This window comes from Cervus canadensis, chromosome 31, assembly GCF_019320065.1.
Source record: "Cervus canadensis isolate Bull #8, Minnesota chromosome 31, ASM1932006v1, whole genome shotgun sequence".
In the NCBI taxonomy this organism is placed as follows: Eukaryota; Metazoa; Chordata; class Mammalia; order Artiodactyla; family Cervidae; genus Cervus; species Cervus canadensis.
The window spans coordinates 1,533,384-1,548,637 of NC_057416.1; the positions used below are offsets into that span (position 1 = coordinate 1,533,384).

The 15,254-nt window shown below is 57.0% G+C and overlaps 1 protein-coding gene across 1 annotated transcript in view; it reads left to right on the forward strand.

Moving 5' to 3' along the window:
* The first annotated feature begins 713 nt into the window (after nucleotides 1-713).
* The window catches only part of MYOM2 (myomesin 2), a 60,516-nt gene continuing 45,975 nt past the window's right edge, over nucleotides 714-15,254 (forward strand). The window contains exons 1-6 of the mRNA XM_043454301.1: nucleotides 714-821; nucleotides 6,703-6,823; nucleotides 7,808-8,026; nucleotides 10,112-10,274; nucleotides 10,379-10,536; nucleotides 11,796-11,888. Of these exons, the coding sequence (XP_043310236.1) occupies nucleotides 6,714-6,823; nucleotides 7,808-8,026; nucleotides 10,112-10,274; nucleotides 10,379-10,536; nucleotides 11,796-11,888 (743 nt within the window). The 5' untranslated portion in view covers nucleotides 714-821; nucleotides 6,703-6,713. The remainder of the gene's footprint in view (nucleotides 822-6,702; nucleotides 6,824-7,807; nucleotides 8,027-10,111; nucleotides 10,275-10,378; nucleotides 10,537-11,795; nucleotides 11,889-15,254) is intronic.

Genomic DNA, 15,254 nt, shown 5'->3' on the forward strand with positions numbered 1-15,254 from the left:
CTCGGCGATGGGCGCCAGGTGGCAGCCGGGGCTCGATCTTGCCAGTCGTGTGTTATTTATATTTGGACTCGGGCCACACGAAACGACGGGCACCCTGCAGTCATCTGGGCGGGTGAGATGCCACGCACGCCTGTGGTAATAACTATAAATAAGACGTAACTTGCCGACTAGGCATGGGTCTTCTTTTAGGTGGAAGTTCTGGGTAAATTAACCCCCGGATGAAACCTGGGGTGAAATTCCCAGACGGAGTCATCTCTGAAATAAACTTAAAAACCCAGCCAGAACCTCCCCTGTCCCCGCCAAGGCCACCTCCCTGCACCCACGGCTCAGAGCCTTCTCGGGGTTTGGAGTCCAAACGGTTCAGTGTTTGCTACAGTCCACTCTCTGTGAGAGAGCTGTCTAGGGGTGTCCGTTCATGAACCAGGGAGACTTTAACTCAAAACTGCTGGAATAGATCTGTGGAACCCTGAGGAGAGGGAAGCTGGTGGGGGGAGGGCGGGCGGCAGGGGGTCGGGCCCACGCTCGTTCTCTGGGTCAGGTGCCTCAGTTTCCTGGGTGTGAAAAGTGCACCTGGGGAGTGCAGGCGGGTGCTCTCAACGTTTCCACTTTTCCGACTTGAATTGGACTTTTTCCGTCCTGAGTTCAGGCTAATGATTTATGACACAGGTAGCCCCGTGGGGCCAGGCGTCCCAGGGTCTATAAATAGCATCTCCTCGGCCATAAATGGACCGCAGCCGGGCATCGGGAGGGAGTCGTGCTTGGCTGCCCCAGCAGAGCCTGCGGCCCTGTGAGCCCTCTCCCCTCGGCCACCCCCTCCTGCGGTGAGTCTCCTCTTCTCCCCCTCGCTCGCGGCAGGCTGGGCAGGGAGGACTGAGGCGTGGGTAGGAGCTGACCGCACTCAGACTCCCAGTGGGTGTCAGGGGGAGAAACGTGAACCAGAGCAGTCTACTCTGCGCAGACAAACGTCAGCCAGGAGTTGGAGTTGAACTTGGAGTTTCTGTGCCGGGATTTGAAACTTTCTGTGCCATTAGGCGCTTCTGAGCCCATCCCAGCCCTCGCACCTTCGCCTGGATTTTGCAGCATCTCCAGGTTGCCCAGTCGGTTGATGGTTGTCTGCAATTTTCTGGAGCCTCAGAAATGACAGCCTCTGGCAGGAGAGGGCAGGTTTGAAGTGGTGTGAAATGAAGCTGGATATTTTCTTAAGAGAAAAAGAGACCTCAGGGCCATTCCGCTCTGACCTGACTGCAGCGTCTTGGGGAGGGGACAGCTCCGTGCTCCTTGTCACTCTTTCCAAGAGCTCCTGTCACGGCAGCGGGCTGCTCCCGGTGCTCTTCCGTGCGTTACGAGCCTGCACGATTCTCCCCCGGTTCCCCTGAGAGAGCCGGAGTGCTGGCCATGCTCTTGAAACGCTGCCCCAGAGGAAGGCAGTGGGGTTGGAAGCCTGCACCCGGGAGGTCCGGGGTGGTGGGGGGAGTGGCGAGGCAGGAAGGTGGGGGCTCAGCGGTGGGAATCCCATGGGAGGACATGGGCTCGAGCCCTGGTCCTGGCCGGGGAGGGTCCTGCAGGCCGCACGGTGCCAGCAAAGAACCCAGAAATGCTGAGCTCTCCCCACCTCTGGATCTAAGGTCCTGCCCTGACGAATGCAGCGGTAACACAGGCTTCCAAGAGCACTCGGGGTAAAGCTCATTTAGAGCTCTGTCCTAGACTGAGGCTGAGTCGTACCTGCAGGGCATCTGTGTGAAGCTAACGCTGAACTGGGGAACTTGGCCCACGTGTTCTTATGGAGACAAGGAAACTGGTGGGTCAAGTTTGCGGGATGAAATCTCCGGATAATCTCCTTTGTTTCTAGTTCTCTCCATTTGTGAAAAATGTGGCAGGCCACTGGGCTGCCGGAGAGGGCCGTGCTCCTGTCCAGGAAGCAGCGCCTTATCCTGTTTCTCCGTCTAATTTGATCCTGCTTAAGCGCCGGGGCATCATGGACCAGCTCCCGGGGAGCCAGGGACTGCGCAGCAAGGAGGGAACTGCTAAGACATTCAGTCCCGGGGCTCAGAGGCTATTTGGGGAACACTTGAAAAACTGGCAGCCAGACACTAGACGTCAGGCCGCGTCAGGGGGTGAGGATTTGAAGGGCTGCTCTGTGCTCCATTACACTGACTTCTGGGCTGAGTAGTCCGGAAAGCCTCAGGCAGAGCAGTGCGTGTCTTGGGAACCGGGGTGGGGGTGGCTCCCCGGGGTGGGGGGTGGCTCGGCGGGGTGGGGGGCAGCTCCCCGCAGTGGGGCTGGCTCCGCGGGGTGGGGGGCTCTGCGGGGTGGGGGTCGGCTCCCCGGGTGGGGGACGGCTCTGCAGGGTGGGGTCTGGCTCCCTGGGTGAGGGGGAGCGGCTCCGCCGGGTGGGGGCTGGCTCCCTGCTGTGGGGGCGGCTCTGCAGGGTGGGGGCCGGCTCCACGGGGTGGGGGGCTCCGCGGGGTGGGGGGAGCGGCTCCACGGGGTGGGGGCAGCTGTGTGCTCTGCTTCTCTGGAGGTGCTCTCACCTGGTGTGCCCTTGGACTCTGACCACTTTAGCGGCACAAATGACACTTTCTTTTACTACATGGAAGTAAATGGACATGTTTCCACGGATTAAAGCCCTTCTGGGGACACGGGTGATGACTCCGGTCCGTGCGCGAGGGACGGGACCAGGGCAGAGCCTCTCACGGAAGCACGTCCCTGCGCCCGAGGACAGACTCGTGTTTCATTTCGGGGTCACGATCCCCAAACGTGTCAGGAGCACCCGTGGGTGGAGAGTGGGCGGTTCCGGGTCAGACAGATGCTCCGCTCTGTTGCCGGGAGCCAGTGAGCAGGAGGCTTATTTTCATCACCTGAGACGGTTTCCTCGCAGGAAAGGTCGAGACTCAAACCGGGACAGAAGGAGATGACGCAGCTCGAGTTGTGTAAATTCACTCACGGTTGAAAACACCGAAACCCCTGTGCTTTGACCACGGTTGACTGGTCAGAATGGGGTGTTGTCTCCAGGGGTCACAGAGCCGGCCCGCTGGTGTGCCCAATGTCCTCTGCCCCCTCCTCCAGCCCCTTTTTTCTCCGTGAAGGACACTGACCCGGGTAGGCAGCCAGGTTAGAGCTGGGATCTGGCCCCAGTGCCCCCTCCCCCAGGACTCACTCCCCTAAGCTGTGCTGGGGGCGGCTGAGGAGTCAGTGGGGGGACTGTTTTCCTAAAGAGGAGAAAGCTGAGGAAGGTCTGTGGAGATGGCCCGTCACCCCCTCCCCTTGGGGGGTCCCCATAGGTCAACTGGCCATGTCCCTGTGGTCCCCTGAGACCTTGGGGCTGCAACTCTGGAGCAGGTGCTGGGCCTGCAGGGCTTGCTTCCACGGGCATCCTCCCACTGTTGACAGGCCCCGGGTGGGTGGGGATGGGCACAGTTGGGCAGATTCTAGAATCTGAGGCCCACCGAGCGGCGCCCACGCGGGGCCTGGCGTGGGCTCTGGCTGTGTGGCAGTCCTGCTGGCAGGGGTCGCGTGCACAAAGGTGGGAGTCCGCTGCCAGCCTGGAGCAGTCATCCCTAAGGCCTCTCCATCCTTGAGATGCAACAGGCTGGGGTCCAGGCTTGGCCGGCATGGGCAGGTGCACCCGCTGTGGGCGGGGAGGATGCGGGGGAGCCTCCTGGATCTCTGGGCAGGACGTCTACTCAGTGAGTGGAGAAGCGCGGGGGCTGGGGGCTGGGTACCGCCGGGCCCCCGGTTTCCTGCGGGACGCATCTCGGGCAAGTCCACAGTCAGAGTAAGGGAAGTGTGGGCACTCCACTCCAGCCCTGCGTCCCCATCGCTGCAGAGGGCTCGCCCGTGGCAGGAGACGGCAGACTCACCAGCCACACGTCAGCCCAGCACGGGCCGGGCGCCCCCGCATGTAGAGCCCGCGGGGTGCTGGCTCTGAACAGGACCGGGGTCCTGCCGAGGGGGCTGCCTCTATGCGGCGCTCGCTGCCACACTGTGAACGCGTCCTGACAGCTTACTCTGTCCTGTCACCTTGGCCATTTTGGGGCTCTTCCCTCTGCCAAGAAAGGCGACAGATTTGATGGGTGGCTCAGCAGAGATATGTACACATCACGATGGGACAGGACACCGGTGCAACAGCAGCTGCGGGGCGTCCTGGGCTCCTCTGCTTAGGCCTCGTCCCCACGAGTGCAGGGTTGATGGGAGACAGCGTCTCGGAGACGGAACTGGCTCCGAGTGGTGACCTCTGGCCCCCAACACATGGACTCAGCGGCCCGTTTTCAGAGATGCAATGTGTGCCTTATTAGAGGGGAAGCTTTCCTTGAAGACTTACTCTGAGTCTGGAAAATCCCAGGGATGCAGTTGAGGGCTCTGCAGGTATTAAAATGATAAGCACATGCTTTCAGATACCCTGTCCTGCCTACAGAATTAAGCTCGACAACAGCAGACACTGGTGTGCCAGGCCCAGACGGCCACTGGTGTTGGTGTGCGTTCCTCCCTGGGGGGCGTCGTGCCCGCGCTGTGTACGTTCAGCCGGAGGTCCGGGTTAGAGACAGGACGAGAGCGCCAAGGCCACGCAGAGGGCTGCAGGTGTTGGAACCTGCGCACTTGACCTCAGCATTGGCGCCTCTTCAGAGCTGGGTGGGATGGAGCGTCTGCGTCTGCCTCGGCTCCCTCAGGCGGAACTTTCTGTTGTGTGTTTACAGTCAGACATACACCACGTGCCACACACCGGACCCCAGGGATCCATGGTGGGTGGTTGACTAGCTGGTCTTTAGGAGGGAATCTGGAGATGAGTTAGTGTAGAAAAGTATAAAAGGTCCGGGTTAGAGACAGGACAAGAGCGCCAAGGCCACGCAGAGGGCTGCAGGTGTTGGAACCTGCGCACTTGACCTCAGCATTGGCGCCTCTTCAGAGCTGGGTGGGATGGAGCGTCTGCGTCTGCCTCGGCTCCCTCAGGCGGAACGTTCTGTTGTGTGTTTACAGTCAGACATACACCACGTGCCACACGCCGGACCCCAGGGATCCGTGGTGGGTGGTTGACTAGCTGGTCTTTAGGAGGGAATCTGGAGATGAGTTAGTGTAGAAAAGTATAAAAGGCCCAGGAAGAGCAGTCTGGTGGCGTCTGGACCGGGTCTTCTGTGTGCTTCTGTATGCTTCTGCGTGCACATAGGTCATTTCTGTTTGCTTCTGGGAAATCAGCCCCCTCTCTGGCCACAGGGGCTCTTGCCCATCCTCCCGCAAGGGCAGGAGCTTGGCTAACCCCCAACGACCTTTCTGAGCTCTGCAGTTCTGTGATTCTGGGAGATCACAGTCTAAAGGGACCTGATTGTGAGTCACAGGCGAGGAACAAACCCTGCGTTTGGAAGGCTTCCTAGCCTCCGCTCAGGAGTGTGGGTGGTGGTGCGGAGTGGGGGCCTGCTGCAGGCAGGACCCCGCGCTTGCCTCTCGGCTTTCACCCTGTGCCGTGGGCTGTGCTCTGGGCCAGATCACAGTTTGAACACAGACGATGAGAGTGGACTGGGGTTTGGGGGGTCCTTGAGCCCCTCTGCCTGGAGGTCAGCAACCACAGGGCCTGGGGGATGCTGTCTGCACCCCTCAGAGAGGCAGGCAGCTGGGAAGCCGGCAGGCTACCAGCTTGGCGAGCATGTGTAGCACACGCCTCTAACACGCCCCGCCTCAGACCCACACGTCCCCGCCGCAGGGGGGCCCCTGTCTCTGGGATCTAATGCTTGATAATCTGAGGAGCTGATCATAGGAATAAAGAGCACGATATATCTAATGCACTTGAATCATCCCAACCCTGCCCCCTCCAGTCCGTGGGAAAACTGTGCTCCTCAAAACTGGTCTCTGGTGCCAAAAAGGTTGGGGACCACTGCTCTAGCAGACTTCTTGTTTGGGGAGGATTTAGCTGAAACATGCTCACTTTCCTGCACCCCGCAGGCTTTGAGCTGGGCTCCGTCCGTAGGCCTGCTCCTCCCACGAAGTGAACTGACAGGTCGCCCATGAGTGGGCCAGGCTGTTGGAGGGGTGGGCCTGGGGGTGTCCTGGAGACACGATCCTTTCTCAAGGCCCCTTCAATCAGGAGTGGCTTCAGCCCCTGCGAGATGCTGAACCCTCCACCCATGGCCGTGGTCTTTGCAGAGTGAAAGCTCTCTTGTTGGGACCCTGCGACCCTGTGTCCTGCCTCGCCTTGCTCCAGGGACGCCCTCACCCGCCCTGCGGCCGCCTTCACCTCCCCACCCAGAGGGGCTCCTCTCAAACGGCGCCTTCTTGGGGGCCGCTGGCCGCCGTGCTCCGAGGCCGCTTCCTGGAGGGCTTCGCGCCTCCCTCTGCTGTGTCTCTTCCTTGTTCGTGTTCTAAGCGCTTGTGTACTTCTTTGACCTGTGCTTCAATTATTTTTATCCTTATCACTCACATTGCTTTCCATGTTGCCTGAAAGAACTAGGTCATCTGTAGACACTGGGTGAGTTTATTAATTAAGTGGAAAGTGTAGCTCAGTCTTCCGATTTTTTATGGACTCAAACAAGAAATGCAGTCAGGTGCCGGGGGACCTAATAGGTGTCCAACACTATTTCCTCTTATAGAATCTTCCTTTTGTTCCCTTCTTTTAGCCAGGGTTGAGTTAGTTGGAGCTGATTTCCGTGCAGGCGTTGCAGCAGCCTGGCCGGTGGAAACGCAGGGCCTCAGTTCTGCTGTTGCTCTTCCCTGCAGGAGTCGCCAAGATGTCGCTTGTCGCGGTGCCCTTCTACCAAAAGAGACACAAGCACTTTGACCAGTCCTACCGCAATATCCAAACACGGTACCTTCTGGATGAATACGCAGCGAAAAAGAAGTAAGTCGAAAGTCACGGATGAGGCAGCATATCTCGAGTGTGAGCTGTGTCTGAGCTTGGAGGCTTCCTGAAGCCCAGAGATGAACTGGTTTGGGGGTTCAGGGAGGGCCGTGATCCCCGATGCCCGCGTCCAGAGCAGACAGGGAGAGTGGCTGACCCAGCTCCACAGAAAGCTGTCAGGCATGACTGCATGACATCCTGGCAGGTCCCAGCAGGTCCCAGCAGGTCCTCTTAGATTGGCTCTGAGCCCTGGGTTTAGCTCATGAGACAGGGACCTTCCTTCACACGCCTTCCAGAACTATAATCTAGAAGCTCACCCAGAAGCAAGGACCATGAGAAGGAAATCTGTGGGAGGGAAGGCCGCTGGGACCAAGGTGTGTAGGGGTAAAGTGATGATTGGATGGAAGCTGATCTCAGAGAGGATACTGCTACGTTAATGACAAATGTAGCAGAAGGTAGACTGCTCTCTGTCTGATGGGCTGGTGTCAAGCCACAGCAGCATCAGTGAGCTCCTGCGGCGACAATTTAGGAGATGGACACTGAGCGGGGCTCTGGCCTCAGCTCCACGGCCCCTATATTTAGAGCTGCCCAGGGCCCTTGTGGTCGGCTGCCATCCCGGGAACAAACAGAGCCAAACATTCGCTGCCCCTCCCCGCAGCCTCGGGGAGCTTCAGATCTCTTAAGATAGACATCACTGTGGCCTCAGGCCAGAAGGGCCTGGCGGGCACCTGCTGGCCCCAGAGGGTGGGGTGGGGGTGGCAGGGAGCTGAGTCAGGGGAGAGGGGGCGCCCCTGGGGGTGGGCACGGGCAACGGGGCGGAGGTCACACACAGGGATGGGTGTGTGTACACATGCGAGCCGGTAGGTGTGTACACACATGCGTGCCCGCAGGCGTGGACGCCCGTACGTTCCGAGGAGAGGCTGGGGGTATGGCAAGAGTGATGCTGTTTGTAACTACACGTTTGCGCTTCTCCCCTGCACCAAGGCGCGCTTCTGCCCAGTCGTCTTTGCAGAGATCCGTCACTCGGAAGTCGTCCTCGCAGAGGGAGTCCAGCCGGGCGGCGCTGGGAGAGACCACCCTGGGAGAGACCACCCTCGGGGAGACCACTCTGGGGGAGTCCACCCTGGGCAGGACCACCTGCCGGCTGTGCGCCAAGAGGGTGAGCAGTGCGCTGGAAGAGGAGGCGCAGGAGAGGAAGCGCAGGTAACCCCCCAACCCCCACCGCCACACTCGGCGTCCTGGCCCGGGGACCGGGGGCTGTGCGGTCAGAGAGTGGGGGCAGAGCTGGAGGGGCCTGGGAGACGCAGGGGGGCTCCTGCTGCAGCAGAAGCCACGAACGGCCGCTTTCGACCCGTCTTGCTCTGCAACCCCGTCGTCTCCACTGGTCCCTGCAAGGAAGCGACCGGGGTGGCTTTTCTGCAACCTTGGGTTCAAGAGATGGACCCCAGGGTCCAGGGTCCAGTGCTGCAGTCCAGGGGACCCACATCTGCTTCCCCGCGACAGAGTTGGACTGGCCCCAGGCCTCTGTCCCCTCCCCGCTAAACACACTTCCCCACCCAGGGAACATGACTGCCACACTTGGAAGCATCGAGACCTAAAGGTGTGAATTGGAGTTTTCAAATTTCCATCAACCAAGGCCAGCTGTCAGGCCTGTGCTCAAGCAAGGGACCTTCCAGAGAGGGACCAGGCTGCCAGCCGGCTGTTTGTGGACCCTCATGTTTCACATTTCTACTGGCTCAGCTCACGGGGGAGAAGCCGCTGGAATGGGGTGGGCAGGCGACTGAGAACTCTGGGCTTAAAATTATCCCAGATCACAAGAAGCCAGTGGTCAGCTGACTCCAGTCTTCTAAGAACAGAGTGCTTACGCATCTCGGGAATGCTTTGTATCTGCTCTATTTTTCCTCCTCACCTTCTACTTATCTCTAGAAATTTCTCTCTATATCTCTAAAACACTCAAAACCAGAAGGAAAAATGGGATTTAGGTCAACATGTTTCAGTCGGAAAGTTGCACTATGACTAAGGAATCTGTTTAATGAAAACATTATATAGCTGAAAAGATTAGCCTTTATTTTTGAAAATTTGAATTATCTTTAAATGCCTTATGGGAATGTTGTCCTGTAAATTAATTTTATTGTCAAGTGAAGACTTATTTTGTAAAGGAATCAATTCAAAATGTGTACATTAAGAAATTGGGCTTTTATATGTTGGATTATTGCAGAAAGAGTTCTACTCTACTTAAAGTTTTGGCACAGCAAGTGACAAGACCAGAGCCTTATCACTTTATCTTTATTTGAACCATCAGTTATATTAATAACTTGTGGTGATCTTGTCCCATAAACTCCCATTCCTCAGTTTCCTGAGGTGAAATGGATGAGGAAAGTAAACTTGTATTGATTTGAACAGTTAGGGAGTCAGTTACCGTGACTCGTGTGGTTTCAGCAAAAAATGACTTTTGTGACAGTTCTGGCTGTTGGAAGTTTTCCTAAAACATTTGAAGCTTCTTTCATGCAGTAGCAAAGCTGACTCAAGAATGTATTTTGATTCTCAGTGACTAATTATGATCTTACTGTGTCCCTGGAGCTCAGGGTGAAGTCCATCTGGGCAGGTGCAGTGGAGACAGGGCACAGTTGTGCCAGTTCTCCATGGGCCCAGCACCCACGCTTTGGGCGCTGCTTTTAGGACCTTCACAGGGTTTTACTCTCACAACCCACATGCACATCTCTCACGTGAAAGATCCTGCAAGGTCTTTCCTCCCTTCAAAGTGAACCTGAGTACAACTGGAGGTTTTGGTGAGCTGAGTCAGAATTCACAGAGATTTTGTAGCAATTCCCACTCTGTCCTGGCCATGGAGGGGGATTTGAGGAGTTAGATGAATTCCAGTCCTGGTGATGATTTACTGCTCTTGTTGGCCTGAAGTGTTACTGAAAGCACATATTTATTCCTACTCCTGTGGCAGATAGGAGTTTAATCTACAGGACAAATCAGTCTTTGGTAAAAGACGAAACTGTGGCTCCATCAGTGTAAGTTAAGCTGTGAGATCTTCATGCGATCTATTTTACTCTGAATTCGCTAGTTCAGAAGGCTTTACCTGGGTCTGAAATTCACTCAGACATGGAAGCCTTGGGGGGAGACAAATGGGTTTTGTGTGACGCCGGGCTCGCGGAACAAGCGAGTCAAGAGGAACAAGCGGAGGGGAGCTCGTGGAACAAGCCGGGTTAGGAGATCCTGGGGAGGCGGGGTTGGGCCCCGCCCGCGGTCAGCGCGCCCCCTTCTCCGCGGCTCGCGCAGGTACCAGTCGATGCTGGCTGCCTACGGGGAGGCCAAGCGGGAGCGCTACCTGAGCGAGCTGGCCCAGCTGGAGGAGGACGTGCACGTGGCCCGCACCCACGCCCGGGACCAGCTGGACAGGCTGGCCCTGCAGCACGCGGGCAGGCACGGCCTGCACCACGCGGTAGGCGCGCGCACTGGGGGCGTCCGGGGGCGGTGGGGTGCTCCGGGGCCCCGGGGCGCACCGGGGCGCCCCCCGGGGCCCTGACCGTGCCGGACCCCGGACAGGTGGACGACAGGCTGGCCTGGGAGCGGCACTCGTTCGAGGATCGAATAAGCCGGGCGCCCGAGATCCTGGTGCGGCTGCGCTCACACACCGTCTGGGAGCGGATGTCAGTCAAGCTGTGCTTCACGGTGCAGGGGTTCCCCACCCCCGTGGTGCAGTGGTGAGTGGGCGCCCTTCGGGGCGGCCCGGCTGCTTCCCTTTGAAGGCTCCGCAGCCTTCGGCTCACCTGGGTGGATGGAGAAGGTCCGAGTGGAGGGAGCTGCACCCACTCCAAGGACCAACACACCAAAACCCACCGGGAAAGGCAGCCGTAAAGGTGCCCCGGGGACCTGGGCAGGCGGTTTCATTTCACTGCAGTTGAGCCACTGATTGTCCAGAGGTTTGTTATGTAAAACCCGGGAATTCCCTGGAGGTCCCCTGGTCAGGACTCTGAGCTCTCACTGCTGGGGCCTGGGGTTCCACTCCTAGTTGAGGAACTAAGATCCTGCAAGCAGCACAATGCAGCCAGGAAAATACAATAAAGGAAAATAAAACCAAGTTTCCTGAAATGACCAGTGTTGACACCCACGGTTCTGCTTTTACTCATGTGAATGGAGACGCTAAACTCCAAAGCCCTGGAGCCCTACAGTAGGGTTCCTCAAGCCTTGAGATACTGACAGATGAAGTCTCTAAGCCCATCGACACTTGGTTTTGATGTGCATTGCTAAAGTTGACATATCTGTCCATTTCCTTCCCACTTGCGCATGCTGGGTCCCTGGGGTCTGTCTGGCCACAGAAGACATTTTGCTCATGTCCCGGGTTGGGTCTCTTGGCAGCAGAGGAGACAAGTATTGCCTGGCTCCTCTGGCTGCTTGACAGGCGGGCTAAGGAGACTGGGGCTGCCCGCCCTTGGTCTTGGGGAGCCATGGTCCTGTGTCCTGGGGGACCACCGGGTCCAGCCTCGTCCTGGTGAGACCAGAGTGGTTGGCTCTCTCCATGTGAGTCCCAGTGACCCTGTGGCTTCCAGAGGCTGTACCAAGGCCTAACCAACCTTGGTTATGTTTTTTCTTAGAATGACGTATCCTGGGTTTCTAGAAAGTTCCAGGGGGTGTTGGCCCATGCTCTGTTGCAGGTTGAGGGTTGCCCAGGCCGTCCGAGTGTAGTGAGAGCTGCCCCCTCTTCAACAGTTGAGGGGGTGCTGGACCTTTCCTGAAGCTGCTCCCCCTGCCCATCCACCTGAGATGTGAGCAGTGACTCAGGCAGAAGCAGGGCAATGAAGCGTGTGTGTGTGCACGTGTGTGTGCACGTGCACGTGTGTGTGTGCGCGCACATGTGTGTATGAGTGTGGGGCCAGATGGGGGCAGGGATGGAAAACGAGCAAGGTCGGGACATGTGCCAAACCTCCACCTGCCTTCACACTCAGGTGCTTCCCTTGTTCAGGTATAAAGACGGCAGCTTGATCTGCCAGGCCGGGGAGCCGGGCAAGTACAGAATCGACAGCAAGTACGGCGTGCACACGCTGGAGATCAACAGGTAAGTGCCCGGATGCCTGCCCAGGTGGTCAGGCCCCCATCATGGGAGCAGAGGCCATGTTCCACACGGCGCTCTGGGAGCTTCTGAGTTAACTATTGGCAGGAGACACAAGCGTCCCTCCGTCTCCCTGGTGGCAGCTGAGGGGTGTGGACCCAAGAGTTCTGCCCAGGCTTCTGCTTTAGGCACAAAGGGAGTAGGTGGCTTAAACAGTTTATCAAAGGACGACGGTGGCCAGTCCAGGTGTGAGGCCACGGGGAAAGCTGGGCCTCACGCCCGCCCACCAGCAGGGCTGAATCTTCTCCCAGGTTTGGGCCACAATCCCTAAGCTCCACTCTTCAAGGAAACGTAACTTTTTTTTTTCTCACAACATAGTGGAAACATGTAATAAATACAGGTGGGCTTCCCAGGTGGTGCTGATGGTAAAGAATCCACCTGCTAATGCAGGAGACCTAACAGACACAGGTTCGATCCCTGGGTTGGGAAGATCCCCTGGAGGAGCGCATGGCAGCCCACTCCAGTGTTCTTGCTGGAGAATCCCACGGACAGAGGAGCCCAGCGGGCTCTAGTCCATGGGGTCGCAAAGTCAGACATGACTGACGTGACTAAGTATGCACACACACACAGTAAATATGGCTAAGTAAAAGATAATGACGTTCACCGGTTTCCAGCGTCTGGGGTCAGTATTCTGGAGCACTTAAGCACTGCTGTTTCTTTTATCCAACGCTCACCCTCCATGCGCACTTCAATTTTTTTTTTTTTTACAAAAAGTGAAATTCTGCTGTTCATTTTCTCTCTGCTTTTCTGAATACACAGCTTTTATTTTTTATAAAAAGATCATAACATTATGCAGGACAGAGGCTAACAGATTACAGTTAAGATTAAAGCCTGTGTTGAGTCATGACTTTGATTCTCTGAAGTAAAGCTGAGGCCCCACTGGCACTGTTGGCTGAGAACGTGCTGTGTGCCCCACACTGTCCGGGGGCTCGGGATAAAGCCGCCAGAGGCTGGCTTCCTGACTTGGAGGTCTAGCACACGGAGGTGAGCCGTGTGGAAAGGAGAATCAGGCCAGGGTGACGGTGCTGGGCACCCAGATCCAGACGCAGCTCGGCCCTGCGGCGGGTGTGAACTGAAGAGGCAGGTCTTTGGGGAGAAGACATCTAAGCGCCAGGCCTGCAGGCGACGGAAGAGGGACAGGGGCTCCCAGGAGGGGAACTGCCCCCGGGCTGCAGCGGTCGGTGGTCGTTGGACAGGAGGGCAGAGACGACCGCCTCCACCCTGAAGCCGTCCTGCTGGGACCGTGGCTGTTGTCAGGCACAAGGGGGAGGGCAGGTCTGACAGGTCCCCGAGAGTCACTGCTGCGAGTGGCAGGAGGGCGGATGGGCAGCTTGGCCAGAACGTAGGGAAGGTGGAGGCACATGGGCAGGTGGACTGGGGGGTGAGGACAGGTTTCGCGGGTGGAGCAGGAGAGCTTGTGATGGAGTGGATGCGAAAGGCGAAGCCAGGCAGTCCCCCGTCCGCTGGGGTGTGGACGGCTGGGGGACGGTGGGGGGCCGGGCATCCATGTTCCTTCGAGTCCCAGAGTTTCTGGAAATGTCCACAGGCAGTGAACCATGCAGTTTATGAACAGGGAGAGGGGTCAGCCGCTGTTTAGAAGAGTGCTTTAATTTGAGGTGACTTTTCTCACCTGGGGTGCCCTGGGACTGCTTGGGGTGAGCTTGAGGGAGCAACTGCCTCATTTCAAAGCTGTATTTTAGTCATTATTTTGAAAAGAGAAGCAAATTCCCTTTCTCAAGTATGTGTGTGTTAGTTAATCAGTTGTGTCAGACTCTGTGCGACCCCCTGGACTGTAGCCCACCAGGCTCCTCTGTCCATGGGGATTCTCCAGCAAGAATACTGGAGTGGGTGGCCTTTCCCTCCTCCAGGGGATCTTCCCGACCCAGGGACAACACCTGGGTCTCCTGCACTGCAGGTGGATTCTTTATCATTGGAGCCCCTGAGGAAGTGCTTCTCAAGTATGAAAAGGTCCCACTCACCCTCATGAGGCAACTTTTCATGGTGTATCGGGAATAAGAGAAGCTTTGAACTAGGGGAACTAAATCAGTGAGGCCCCAGTATACCCAGGCATCCTGATATACTTGGTGTTGGCATCAGCTTGCAAGCAGCCAAGGAACTGGGGACAAGGACATTCCCGAGACTGACGCTTCTCTCAGTGTTCTTACCCATGTGGGGACATTCGTAGCAGCTGAAATGAGCATATTCTCCTGAAGAAGGGCCGGGAGGTCCCACACACGACAGCTGCAGTCAGCTGTTCATTCCAAACTGCTGAGCTGCCATCATCTGATCCGCGCCCGGTAGGTGTGGGAGAATGCGCCCGCGCCTCGCCGCCCCGCGGGAGCCAGCCCCGCCTTCTCTTACCCACTCACATTTGCTCCTATGAATATTTTTTGGCCGCTGCTGCCAGATTCTTGAAGTGCCGAAAAGGAAGCTCCGTCCCCTTCGGTGCTGTTTGAGTTGAAGCTGTAATTGACACGGTTTTACATGCTCGTAAGACTTTCTCTTGGGACTCAAAGTGTGACTTCTGTTTCTGCAAAGAATTTTCATGCTGCCGCCGTGTTTGGGTAAAGGCGCTCAGAACATGCCATCTTGTGTTTCAGTCTGACCCCAACGCGCCCCACTCCTTGTAGGGTGACTCCAGGGCTGGCCTCTTCTCGCGCTTTATTTTTAGACTTTGATATTCAAATTCTACTTTGAGTGAAAATTTAAATCCCATGTCAACACCGCTTAGAGTTTGAGGACATGGGACCTGATGACCCAGAAGAAATTCATGTCCTGCTTAAACGTTCGTCTGCCCCTCTTTTAAAATAGACAAGGGACTTCCCTGGTGGTCCAGTGGCTGAGATCCCACACTCCCAATGCTGCCAGCCTGGGTTCGATCCCTGGTCAGGAAAATAGATCCCAGGGGCCGTAACTAGGAGTTCAAATGCCACAATCAAAGATCCCGCATGCCGCAGATAAGACCTGGTGCAGCCCAGTCAATGAGTAAATATTCAAGTAAAACAAAACGGACCATGGTGGACTTCCTGGTGATCCAGTGGTTAAGACTCTGCGCTTCCACTTCAGTGGGCACGGCTTTGATCCCTGGCTGCGGAAGTTCCACATACCACTCGGAGTGACCCCCCCCCCCCCAAAAAAAATAGATAAGGTTTCTCGCCTGGGGAGGCTTTGGGATGCAAAAGTGCCCCACGGACGTTTGAAACAACTGAGATGGAAGGAACCCGCCTCTGTGTGCCCCAGAATGTCGTCCAGGTAGAAAGGAAGCTTCTCTGCCCCTTCATCACTTGTGTGCAGCTTCTGACAGTCTCGAGT